Raw genomic sequence first — 13,010 nt, forward strand, 5'->3', positions numbered from 1 at the left:
AGGCCGAGATGGCCCCACAGGTTGCGAATCTGTGGAGTCACCAAGGCTGGCAGTGTGCTCTGGCACAGGTGAAGAGTCCTTTCTGGCCGTTGATTTGAGGTGGTGAGGTAGCTTGGCCCTGGAGTGGTGTGGGGGAGGGGCATCCCCAGAGGAGGTCCCGTCCCAATAGGAAACCTACTCCATGCCGAATCGTACGCACCACCTCTAGGCGGTGAGGTTTGGTGCACCAAGGAGTGGTGACCTGCAGGACGACTGTGGGAACGGTCTTGGACTGCCCTTCGATCCAAGTCATGGCCCACCTGATGTGCTCGTCAACTGTGGCACTGGCTGGCACTTGGTCCCGGTCTATAGACAGATCGAGCCGGTATCTACCGTAACTGGCAGAGTCACAGGTAGGGTAGAGCCATCATGGGGTGCCACTGTGACTGAAGAGGTCCACTACCCGCTCAGGGTGAGACCTGGACTCGGGCATAACGGCCGAGGGGGTTGTGGCACTGATCAGGTGGACGTGCCGGGTCGAAGGCACGTGCTTGGGGCACCCGGGATATCCGGGGGAGTAGTGCCCTGTAGCCCCACAGGCTCTGCAGGAGTCCCTCTGCTGGGCTGGTCTCCGGAAGGCATCTGATTGGTCTTGAGAGGAGGCTGAGGCACCGTTCGGTGGCCTAGGAGGGTTCTGAGGGGTTTTTGTGGTGGCTCTCAGCCGCTCTTGAGGCGGCACTCTGCTGCGAGGTGACCCACTTTCTTGCAAACGTTGCAAGTCCGTGGGTGTCCTTGGTGGGCGTCCTTTGGCCGAGTGGATCCAGAGAGATGACCGGGTGGCACTATGCGTCGGTGGGCGGTGCTGTGAGAGGGGTTGAAGGTCTCCCAGTCGTCAGCCAGGCGACAAGCTTCCGCAAGTGTCTTGGGTTGCTTGTCGTTAAGGTGCACTGCGAGTGGCCCAGGTACACACTGGTAGAGGTCTTCCAGCATGATCCTGTTAAACAGGTCCTGGAACTCGGTGCACGACATGGCCTCGAGCCAGCGCTTTCCGGCTTGGATTTTGTGGTAGGAGTAATCTCCCCCGGCCAGGCCCAACCAACTTCCTTTGGCCTGACCTCTGAAACGCTGCCTCCACCTCTCCGGGGTGATTTCATAGGCCTTTGTAATGACCCGGCGAACTTCCACCAGGTCCCCTCGCTGACCCTGATCCAGTGAGCGGAGGGCAGTCTTAGCCTTGCCGTCCAGGTGCTTGGCAAGCAGGGCGGCCCTCTCTATCTCAGTGGTAGGGTAGTTTCCGAATAAGGCTTCCACTTCTTCCAGCCATGCCTCGGGCTCATCCTCAGTCCACTTCGGGATGAGAGCGTTAATGCTGGCAATAGGGTTGGACGACACTGTAGGCGTGGGGCTGGGAGCTGGCTGCATGGCTAGGGCTTCGGCGTTCACCTGTCGTGCCTTCTCCACCTCGAGCTCCTTCTCCTTGAGAGCTAGCTCATGCTTCCTCTCTTCTTCTCTGGCCTTCCTCTCTGCTTCTTTTTCCTTCCTCTCTGCTTCCTTTTCCTTCCTCTCTTCTTCTCTGGCGGCCCTCTCTTGCAGGAGCAGATCATCCACCTGCCCCTTCACCCACTGGGTGAGTTCCTGCCCAGTGTAACCGGCGTTCGTTGCCCAGAGCCATGAGGGTCTGGAGCCTTTCCAGCTCCATGGATATATGTGGTTGGGCAGCAGAAAAGCCATTTCCTTAGGCTGCAGTAGAGGCTTGGATGAAAAAAAAATCTTAAAGGACTGGGTGCTCTGTGGCACTTTGGGGAGTGGCACCTTCTGATGAGGCGGACAAATCAAATGGAGTGTGCGGCGCACGTCACACTAAGGGGCGTTCCGCAGGACGGACACGCAGGTAGAATGGCTACCTGTACGGCCTGTACAGGTGCAATGGCACTTATGAGGAGGCGCTCCTTGTTTGGAGCACTGGTATCGTGCTGTGTCCCGTCGGACGACACTAGATGCAGTATTACTTGAGTATACCGAAGTGAAAGGGCACTGCTCATGGCAGAGTGTAATGGTGGAGGAGAGAAAGTAAAAGGTGGGAGTACTTCAGCATTCAGTCGATGAACAGTGTCAAGAATTAGTGGCACTGTAAAATGATAAGACCTGACGTGCACTGGTGGTGGCCAGTCCTAAACTGGTAACGACTTCCCTGTCTGGAAGTAATGAATTTGCGTGGCACACTGTGCGAATTGTGCTTGCGGTACACGCAAGTCTTTTGGGATAAAAATGAACAAGACCACTCGGGCAACGACAGGTAATGGAAATTTTAGAAATGCTCAGGCCCTCGCTGAAGTACTCGGTAAAATGAAACAAATAAATGTTTGCAAACTGCAATGGACACATGCGCGTACGTATCACGCTGTGTAAATGAAAGACACAAGAGACTAAAATAATGTTAATTCTGCATGCTATAATTAATGGTAAGATGTAGTACTCTTGGCTTCGTGAATACTGGGTTCTGGCTCTCTCTCTCTCTCTCTCTCTCTCGGAGAGGGTGAAAAATGATATATGAATGAACTCCCTTATATTTGAATTGAACTACTAATGTTAGTTTAATATGACGCAACTTGCGTTAAATGATTTACTTACGTTAACGTTTACTGAAAGAATTACTTTTGAAAACGTTTTATGAAAAATGATAACGCGCTCGCGGTGAACGATGTTTACGTTAATGTTAGCGGCTTGCGCTTATGAAATGATTTGCGTTTCAATATGAAATTTACAAAGACGCGTTTTACGTTAACAATTCTTGCAAGTGACTCTACTTTTAAGATTTACGTTAACTTTACGTAAGGACAAGTGAAAAATTACGGTAAGGATTTGAAAACGATGTTAGCAAACAATTGTAAATGAGGTTACGTTAAGTGAAATGAAATTTTCGCTCAGCGCGCGAGTGAGCGATGCGAGGTGAAACACGTGAGGCGAGAAGAGCGGGTTAGCACCACGGTGTGCTAGCATTGATGGCGAATCAGCTGATTCTCTGTAAATGCGAAGGCAATTTACCACAAAATTCTACTTTCTTATTCAAGACGAATTACGTTAATTTCTCTGGCAGGACGATAGATACTAGTACCGAGATTGATATTATTTACGTTAAAACTTTAAGACTTACGTTACTTTGCTTAAATGGTTTAGATAATTCTGAAAGGGATAAAAACATGGCTGCCGCTGTGAGCGAAAACGAAGGCTGGTTGAGACAGCGCAGGCGCGAAAGCTTACTAAGCTGAGAGGTAAGCGGTTACCAACACTTGGAACTAAAACTAAGTTAAAAATGGATTCCCTAACATATCACAGACAAAAGAATTGTACACTTCTTTTGCCGTAACTATTAGTAAAACACTCCTAACTAGCTAGGCTTTCTAATACAGCAATAAACCCTGGCAAAGCACTTCCTAGTTTGATCTGGTCCTTTCTGGCATCTATCTGCACACGTGTTCGTGTGAGCTCCTACGAGGACAGCACAAAGTAACAGAGAATTCGCGGGGCAAATTGTTTGCTCGCCGCTAAAATAAAGCACTGGCGCGTTTGCCGTTACAATAATAAGATTTCTACCTACGCTCTTTTGACCACTTCAACAATTAAAATACTTCAACGTACCTTAAGCTTACATTGGTTATAGAATAATCATATTAATGAATGGAATACCTTACCGTGAGTCAGTGTGTCTTCTTTCCCTGCAAGTGTGCTTGATTTGCTTTTTGTAAAATAATTTACAGTTTACGTTTTACAACGGATAACGCGATTTACAAGCTTTTTTTAAGCAAGCTAGGTTCATATCCTCGGCGAAGGTCGACAATGTTACGTATATAGCGGGCCTTGAGAGAGGCTAGATACGTAAACGGAAATAATTGAGGGATTTCAAGAGGGAATTGCTTTAACTTACCGTAAACTGATAGTTATTATTAATTTCTTTAGAAGGAAGGTCGCCAGAAAACTCAGCTCGTTACTTTACGGATATTTATTTACAAAGAGGCCCGTGCTGGCCTGGAGGAAAGGTAAATGATGGCTCCAACTTATGTCATTCAAGCTGATTTTCATAAATTCGGGTAATGCACACTTGCGGGCAGAGAGACGGCACGTGACTCATGGAATCTGGAAAAGAATCCCAGATTAAACGAGATAAAAGGAAAAATGACTTCTTGCTTTGATTAAGGCTGATTAATTCTCTAACATTGGGGAAGGTAAACTCGAATGGTTCACTGAGGTATGCACGAAAGCTTGGTCTTTAACAAGTCACAAAGGGGAGCACGTGGCCCGATGAGGACAAAGGGCTTTTGATGTAGAAGGGGTAAAAATGAGAATTGAAAATGAATTTAGCAAGAGTCGTATGGTAGTAAAAGGTGCTGGGTTGAAGTTTACACTTTCAGACGTACCTTTATGCAATATTCAGTGTATCCTTGTAGAAGAATGCGGCCTGACCTCGGTTCAGGTCTGGGGTTCGTGTCCACCAGTACGCCGTGGGTAGGCCTAAGTTTTGGGAGGCTGGCCGGCTGGACATCTGTCCTGGACTACCGACTGCAGTTGACTGAGATCGATACCGGTTGTTTTTGAATCACGGGGCTTCCAAAGACCGCCTCGAGCATCGCCTGAAAGGTGGTAAACACAACGCCAGCAAATTGGGAAGGAAAATAGGTCTTATTGTAGAAGTCCCTAAAATCCATCTCGAAGCCTAGCTACTCTTGTGACTTGCCTCTCTTACCCTAAGCTTCCGTCAGACCGGAAATATCTTCCCTACGACATACCCACTCTCCCAACAACAGTCGCTTAGGAGAAGGCATGGCTGCTACTTTTATAATTAAATATCACTAAAACTCTGCTGGGAAGGCGAGGCGTTCTATAGACGTAGCAGCTCCCCCTGTTAAGAAGGCATTCACTCCCTTTCGGGCGTGAAGGTCTTGGCTTAAATAAGTTGATCGCCTCGACTACCAGTTCTCCTACTCTTAAAACTTGAAGTTTTTTGAGCAGCGATACGGCTGACTACAATGGCCTACCTAACTTATAGGCAAAGATGCTAAGTGTACTAACTTAATGTAGTGATGTAATCTAGCCTAAGTAATAACTACGGGTTGTCTGTGACGACAGTCTACTCTACCCCTAGATAAGGTTACTTGAAGATTCTACTTTCTACTAACGTAATGCCCTGGTACTAAATCATTAGCCTAACCTATTCAATACAGTTAAATGGAGACGCAATCATTCCAGAGTGTGGTACGCACAGCAGTAATGTGTCGCCGGAATTGTTAAAATACATAATGAGAGGTAATGATGCGTGGGGATGATGAGTGGTTAATTGACCAGGAGGGAAATGCAATGAGGTAATTATATTTAAGTGAGGGTTAGTATTACAATGGCTAGGGGTTAGAGGGTTAGTGCTACTGGCAGAGATCAGGCTGGCTACCTTCTCTGGGTAGGTGCCAGGATCATTCTGCAAATGAATGCGACACTGTACCTCAGGCACAGGTGTCAAGGAGAGCATGTGGCTCTTTTTGTTAATATGTTAATGATTGGTTACGTCCCTTCTTCTTCTTCTTCTTATTCCTCCAGGACCTGGCTATACCAGTCCTAGGAGTAGACAGAGGCACAGACTCTGGGGAAAGGCCAGAAAACGCCGCAGGAGCAGAGGCAGTGGTAGCCTGAGGGATTTCAGGAGAACACCCTACTTCGGTATCTGCAGCAACCGTCGTAGAGGTGGAACCTACTGCAGGGGAGGCCCTCACTTCGGCTGCTGCGACAACCGTCGTAAGGGGAAAACTCCAGGCTGACTCCTGGTCGGGCAGTTCCTGGTTTTCCAGAGGAGTTATGAAGGTTAGGTCTGCCGGAGGTTCATCCTTGGGCGACAGTGGTGAGGGTGAAGAAGACTCATGGACTTTGGGTTGGCCATGGGGTGCGGTAAGCTCCATGCCTGTTGGAGGATCTCCTGTAGGAGGATCCTTGGTTAGGTTAGGCGCCGGCGCTAGCTCAGGGCCAGGCGCAGAGGTCAAGTTCGGTGGTGGCTCTACGTCCAGGCTGGACGGAGCTTGCACTGCCAGTGCTGCCAAGTGGCACTGGCTGAGTGTGGAGGTCCCGCTGGACCTGTGGCGGGTACCGGAGGTGCAATACCTCTCAGCGGGCCCCTTGGTAATGGGAGACTTCAGGTCCTGCCCTAGGATGAGGTCGTAACCTCCGGAAGGTAGCCTTGCAACTGGCCAAGTTGTTACAAACTTGGCAAGGTGAGGTCGTCACGAATCTCAATTGGACGGTGGGAAGGATCATCTTACTATGATTGATGCCTTCAATCGTGATCAGTTGCCGTCTATCAATGGTAGCCCCTCGGGGGATTTGATCTTCCCGTATCAGGGAGATTTGAGCGCCGGAGTCATCAAAGGCTCTGACATGGCTTGGTGGATAATGACCTTGGAGGGGTGCGACGGTTATAGGGCCCTGAGCGGGGGGTCCTAGCAACGAAGGATTGGTAACTGCCATTGCGATGGCAGGAATATTGTAATTCGCGCACCCTACGTAGTTGGCAGACATGTGACCCTTGCGGCCACAGTCTCGGCAGAACTGGTTCGAGAACTTCTTCTGTGGCATTGGACGGTAAGGCCGAGATGGCCCCACAGGTTGCGAATCTGTGGAGTCACCAAGGCTGGCAGTGTGCTCTGCAGGATACTCAAAATAAATTTATTGGTTTGTATACTGAAGAAAAAATTCTCTCTTAAATTTATTACATACATGTAAAGTAGTATATAGGCTTGATGAGTTTTTAATTCTATTTTTATTATTTCAGATTGAAGAAAGACTTGACACTTACACGAATGCTTTTGACATAGTTCTTATTGATGATCAGACAATGGATGTTGTGAACAGCATAGTAAATTTGATGTCATAGTTTTTGTTTATCCTAGGCAATATGACATTATTCCAGTAATGAAAAATCTATTGCAGACATTGTATGATCGATGTTTTGTATGGTTAAGACGTAAAAGATAAGTTTATGATATCTGTAAGTTGCTAACTATTCACAAGTAGAGAATTTTAAATAAATGTATGTAAAGTTTTACATGTCAGGGTATCATATCAAAAACAAATATAATAAAGTAGGAGTTTGAGTTTAACATGGAGACATGGTTGTAGTTTTATTTTTATAAAAAGAAAAATAATTGTTGAGACAATTGTCAAAATCTAATGGTTAATAACGTAAAGTGCAGTCTCGAATGAGTAGATCTTTAATTTAATTTGTGGTTTGTGGGTTTACTGACTTGGTTTTTAATTTTATTTAAAATTTAAATCACCTCTTTATAGTGTTGTATGTTAAAGTTAAATTGTATAAGAGTAGAATATTTATTTTTTCATGTTTGGTACAGTCTTAAGTTTTACTTGTACAGTGTAGACATGGATTATGTATGCATTTTCCCAAGTTATACAGAAGCTATTTTAATTTACCTTATTTTATATTGCAGTCAGTCACTGAAATTTATACAGTACACTATCTTTTTAAAACTATCACTGTTTAACATTTTAGTATACTAGAGGCTTGAAATATCTGTATTATTCTTAAACATCAAATTGCATGTTTTTTTCTAGAAATTTACTTGACTGTATATTTGTAAACATTATTTTATGCTGAGCCTATTAAATGTTTTTGTATACATTATTTTATGTCAAGCATATCAGAAATTTCCACTCTGCTGTTGATTGGCACTGAGCCTACTCAAGTTTGACTGTAGCTTAGCAGCAGAAGTTACTGTAATTTTATTTTGTTCTGTAAAGATTTGATGTTATACCCATTAACCTCTTCTTTACCGAGAAGCTTGACAATGTAAACGTTGCATTTGCTACCAAACTGATTTTCTTGGTAATGAAATAAATAAAAAGTAAATGGGTCTTAGTAAAGTGGCAATTATAATCATTCCTCTTGATGTATGAACTTTTACTGAAGTAACTCCAGAGAAAGAAGACAGGCAAAGAGAAGCACAGAAAAACTAAATTACAAATGGTTTTATACTTACTTAGAAGATAGGTTTTATTTTACTTATTCCATGCTTTGTAGTTCCTGACAAAAAAAAAAAGGAACATGGGTTGTTGGTTACATCTTTTTTTCACTTAGCATTGTAATAAACAACAGCGTCAGAGCCTACAACGTATTCCAAGATTAGTGCCCAGAAGCGCAAGGTCAAATGACACCCTACCTTCCTTTCCAAGAGTTGCCATACTTGATACCACGAGTGTTTGTTGCCATGTAACTCTATTTCATCTATTTCAGAGAGATTGCACTTGTTTCCAAATATATATATCTATATATATATATATATATATATATATATATATATATATATATATATATATATATATATATAAATATATATATTTATATAGATATAATAACTATATATATATAGATATATATATATATATATATATATGTATATATATATATATATATCTATATAATATATATATATAATATATTATATATATGTATATATGTATATATGTATATATGTATATATGTATATATGTATATATGTATATATGTATATATGCTATATATATATATGTATATATGTATATGATATATATAGTATGTATGTATGTATATGTATATGTGTGTGTGTGTGTGTGTGTGTGTGTGTGTGTGTGTGTGTGCGCGCGTAAGTTTGCATATATGTGTGCACAGTATCTATCCTAATGTCTGAATCTAGGTAACCAGCAATACTGTTTAATTTACTTCATCATATGCCTGGCAGTGCATACCACCTTCCCAAGCACATCCAATACTGTTTGTTTTGACCCTTCAAACTAAATCATAAGAGGTCTAGAGCTGAAAAGAGGAAGATTGGGAATTATGGTAGTAGTATGTGCATACCACACATACCTGGTACTATGCAAGTCTTGAATGGTGGTACTCTTTGGACCCCCAAACAAACTGTCGGTAAAGAAGGGTTTAATACTGTAAGACTTTTTTTTCTATAAGATTGGATGTCGGTAAAGAAGGGGTTAATACTATAAGACTATTTTCTATAAGATTGGAAGTTAAGTTTTCCTAGGTTGATTTTTGTTACAATTTTGTTTATGCACTGTTGCTTATGTTTATGCACATGTTGCTGAACCTAAAATGGCTAATTTTTAGTCTTAATTAGTGGATATGAATTTCAGAATTCTTTTTCATGCATATTTTCCATCACTGTTTACTTATATCATCATATGAGGCATTGATTCTTAGAACAATTTAGCATGCAGATTGAAAAAGCAAAGAAAATTGCCACTGTATTTGTAGTAACGAAATTGTTAAGAGGTTAATGAGAAAGAAAAAAATTAAATTGTCATTTACTTATACCTCAAAAAATATACATGAGAGACCCAGTAGACAACAAAGAGAATTTCCCAAAATATAAACATGTTAATGCTGTTTTCCCAAATTATAAACTTAATGCTGTTAAAAAACCCATTAATCACATAGAGCTGAAATGGCAGTGGTGATGCCCAAAAATCAGGCTTGTAAACCATTAAGGGGGCCAGCCGGAACCCCTATATATGGGGGTATAGGTCGAAAAATGCAAAGTCACGAAAAAATTCATGGAGCTTCATATGGCAAATGAGAATACGTATACGAAATATTTCGTCAAAATTCCTCTTACTTTCGTAGTTACAGGGTAATTAGTAAACATAACTCAATAAGCCTAAAACATTCATCCGTACAAGAAAATGCAATATTTCTTCTGTTATCGTAAATTTTGATAATTATTGTCAAAGAAATTGTGAGAAATGGCATCTGTAGATATTCCGTGGGCCGCAGAGGGGAGTATCAAGTTCAAGTTTCAACCATGATGATCAGTGTGAGCACAGACTTCAAGTAGTCTACACGTTCAAGTTCACCTCTGACATTCGCTTGCTTTTACATATGCTTATTTATGTTTCGGCAAGAATTTCATCATGCCAATGATTAAAAGACAAGGAAAACATCTCGCTAACATAAAGATGAAGAAAATTCGCTCTAATATGATTACAGAACATCCTAATATATGTGATATTAGTGTAGTTAGTGAAGAGAGAGAGAGGGAGGGTTGCGTAGTAAGTAAACACCCCCGTCTTGCCTAAAGCACACGTCACACTGTCCCCCAGGCATCGATCTTTGAGCAAAGGGATCTTAATTTATGATAAATAACATAGTTTTGGTTTATTAATACCCAAAAAGGAATATGAAATTCATAATAATCATGATTTATTAACATTGTCTTTGTTAAAAGAGAGTACAACTTCGAATTTCACCTCTTGACATTCTCTTGCATTTACGTTTGTTTATTTTTGTTTCAGCAAGAATTTCATCATGCCATAATGGAAAATACTAGGAAAACATCTAGGTAACATACAGAAGAAGAAAATTCGCTGTAATAAGCCGAGTTAGTGAAGGAGAGAGAGAGACTTGCGTAGGAAGGGGTGCCCCGTCTTGCCTGACGCAGTGCCCCAAGCTACGATATATGAGCAAAGGGATCTTAATTTATGATTAAATTATGATAAATAAAATAGTTTTGGTTTATTAATACACAAAAAAGAAATAAACATTCATAATAATCAGTTTTATACCGACACCTTTTATATAGGTGAGCGAGTCAGAGGCTTCTGACATGTCCAATTTAGCAGTTCTCTGGTATTATAGCAATATTTTACTAGAAATAGTGCTAAAGAAGACACATTTCACTGGGCGACACGGCTTCCTCGCCTAGAAATAGATTTTTCCTAAGTCAAAATCCCTTTATTAACATTGTCGTTATAAAAATACAAAGAAAAACTTTGATGCCCGTATCTCAGAACTATAGCTATTGACCTTCAAAATCTATCTTCTCACTTAGTTTTAAAGCTGTAACATTGGAATTTGGTATATAACTCAGAAAGACGTTATAGAACAATCAAATGAAGCCCTTTTTTCCAATTTTTGTTTAGTTTAGTTTTTTTTTTATATTCTTATAAATTTTGTTTTCCTAATTTATCGCGTTTATTTTTTTACCATAATGAAAAATTCATATCCAGCAAAAAAATGACATAGAAAAAAAACTCCTCATTTGATTGGAGGTCTACATCAGGTCTATATATGGTAGTAATCCTAGGTCTTAATATTAAATATCAAGGGAGGAGATAGAATTTGAAAAATGGTTATTTTTGGGATAAATCGCCCTGGCATCACAAAACCAAAGGTCAGAGGCAAAAATCATATGCGGTTTGGAGATGTCCCAAGTCACCTTATTAAGTGGTATGAATATCAAATTCCTGTCCTTAAAGAATGGCATTAGCCGGCCGGCCCCGTAAATGTATAGTACATTCTGTTGTGTCACACAGTTGCAGTCTCCTTTGTCCGCCCAAGCCTCGCTATGAGTCTGGGATTGTGTAGTTTCCTTTAAATCTATTTTTTAATTTTATTACTTTTCAATCAAAGAAATATTTTTAAAGTAATTTGTATTTTTCTCAAGTATAAAAACCTGAGCATTTTGTGAAAAAACACCCTCGGCATGTGCTGGAACAGTCATTGAACATGGTAGCTAATATATTGTTTAATAATTGGTGGTTATGGGGAATTAGAGGGAATACTTCTCACTCATTTTACATCACTAGCCAGTTCTCCTTCAGCCTTAGAACAATGTCGGGTGGTTGAGGTGATATTATGATAAAAGGCTCTAGTTTGTATACCAATGAAAAATACGAATTCCATAAAAATTTCTACTGGAAATACAAACCATCACCTTGTTCATACACAGAACAAACCTAGGTCTTAACGTGAGGGTAAATCTTCTAACAAAATTGTAGAACAAGGTATTGGTGAGAACACGATTTGGCCAATGAGATGAGAGAGGAGGCATCAGCGGTTTGCTGGCAGGCGTAAGCGCAGAGTTGTCTGTTGTGGTGATCGCCGAGTTTATCAGTGGCAGTGGTGGGTTACAGGTGTCGTGAGAAGTGAGAAAGTTGGTGAAGTCAGTCTTACTAAACAGTTGGTTTGGCAGCAGTTGTGTCCATTGAGTGAGGGTCAGTGATATTGTGGGATTTGATTGGTTTTGGTATTATAAAGTTGTGAGTGTGTCTGTCTGGTTGTGGTGAAGTTGAAGAGGTTGGTTGTGCAGGGTTGGAGTTGGCGTATGATTTGGTGGTTGTTTTTGAGCTGTTGGTGGTTATTTGCATGGTGATTGGGGTGTTGTTTTTTTTAGTTGTGCAGTTTGGGTGTTTGTCTGGTTTGTGTTGTGATTCTCGGCAGTGGTTGTGTCTCGGCTAGCCTAGCCTAGCCTATATCCAGCGGACAGCACAGCGTACAGCCCTGAAGTCAGTCATTGATGTTGAGTACGAGTGTGAAGTTGTCTGTAGTTTCATTGAACCAATTGTCCTGTGGGTAAAAAGCAATGTAAAGGGGAAAGTGTGGCTGTGGGAAATTTTGTCTGCCGGTACGATTAACGTAACTTTGGGGAGTTTGCTTGCTTGTGATTCTGCCACAGCCTGATTTGATAGATAGTGTTCATCCCCACGCCCAGGAGAGAGAGGATGTTGAAAACCAAGAAAGAGGATGTTGAAAACCAAGAATTTTTTCAACATGCCTAGTTATTGAACTCATTCCTGTGTACAGTAATCTTTTTCATGAAGCAGTAACAACTTCTTTGGATTTTCTTATAGGTATAGAAGTGTCATTTGCTCATAAGAAGGATGTAAACGCTTTGATTGAGTTACTGTGCTGTAATCATGCTGATTTTGTCTTAGCATGTGAATTTGTATGTTTGTATGGTGTTTTTACCTTGCGTGGAACCAATGGTTATTCAGCAATGGGACCAACAGCTTTATGTGACTTTCGAACCATGTCGAGAGTGAACTTCTATCATCAGAAATACACATCTCACACCTCAATGGAATGCCCAAAAATTGAACTCGCAGCCACCAAGGTGGCAGGCCAAGACCATACCAATCATGCCATAGAGGTGCTCTTGGTATGTGAATTCTCTTCTCCAGGTGTGGTAATTCACTTCGGTCTAGTAGAC

General features: G+C 41.6%; 1 protein-coding gene across 7 annotated transcripts in view; it reads left to right on the forward strand.

Moving 5' to 3' along the window:
- LOC135211118 (cytosolic 5'-nucleotidase 3-like) overlaps positions 1-7,893 on the forward strand; it is a 250,829-nt gene extending 242,936 nt beyond the window's left edge. For all 7 annotated transcript variants that reach the window (XM_064244229.1, XM_064244228.1, XM_064244227.1 and 4 more), the window contains exon 8: positions 6,788-7,893. In XM_064244229.1, the coding sequence (XP_064100299.1) occupies positions 6,788-6,889 (102 nt within the window). In that variant the 3' untranslated portion in view covers positions 6,890-7,893. The remainder of the gene's footprint in view (positions 1-6,787) is intronic.
- The last annotated feature ends 5,117 nt before the right edge of the window (positions 7,894-13,010 follow it).

Source organism: Macrobrachium nipponense, chromosome 4 (assembly GCF_015104395.2).
Source record: "Macrobrachium nipponense isolate FS-2020 chromosome 4, ASM1510439v2, whole genome shotgun sequence".
NCBI lineage: Eukaryota > Metazoa > Arthropoda > Malacostraca > Decapoda > Palaemonidae > Macrobrachium > Macrobrachium nipponense.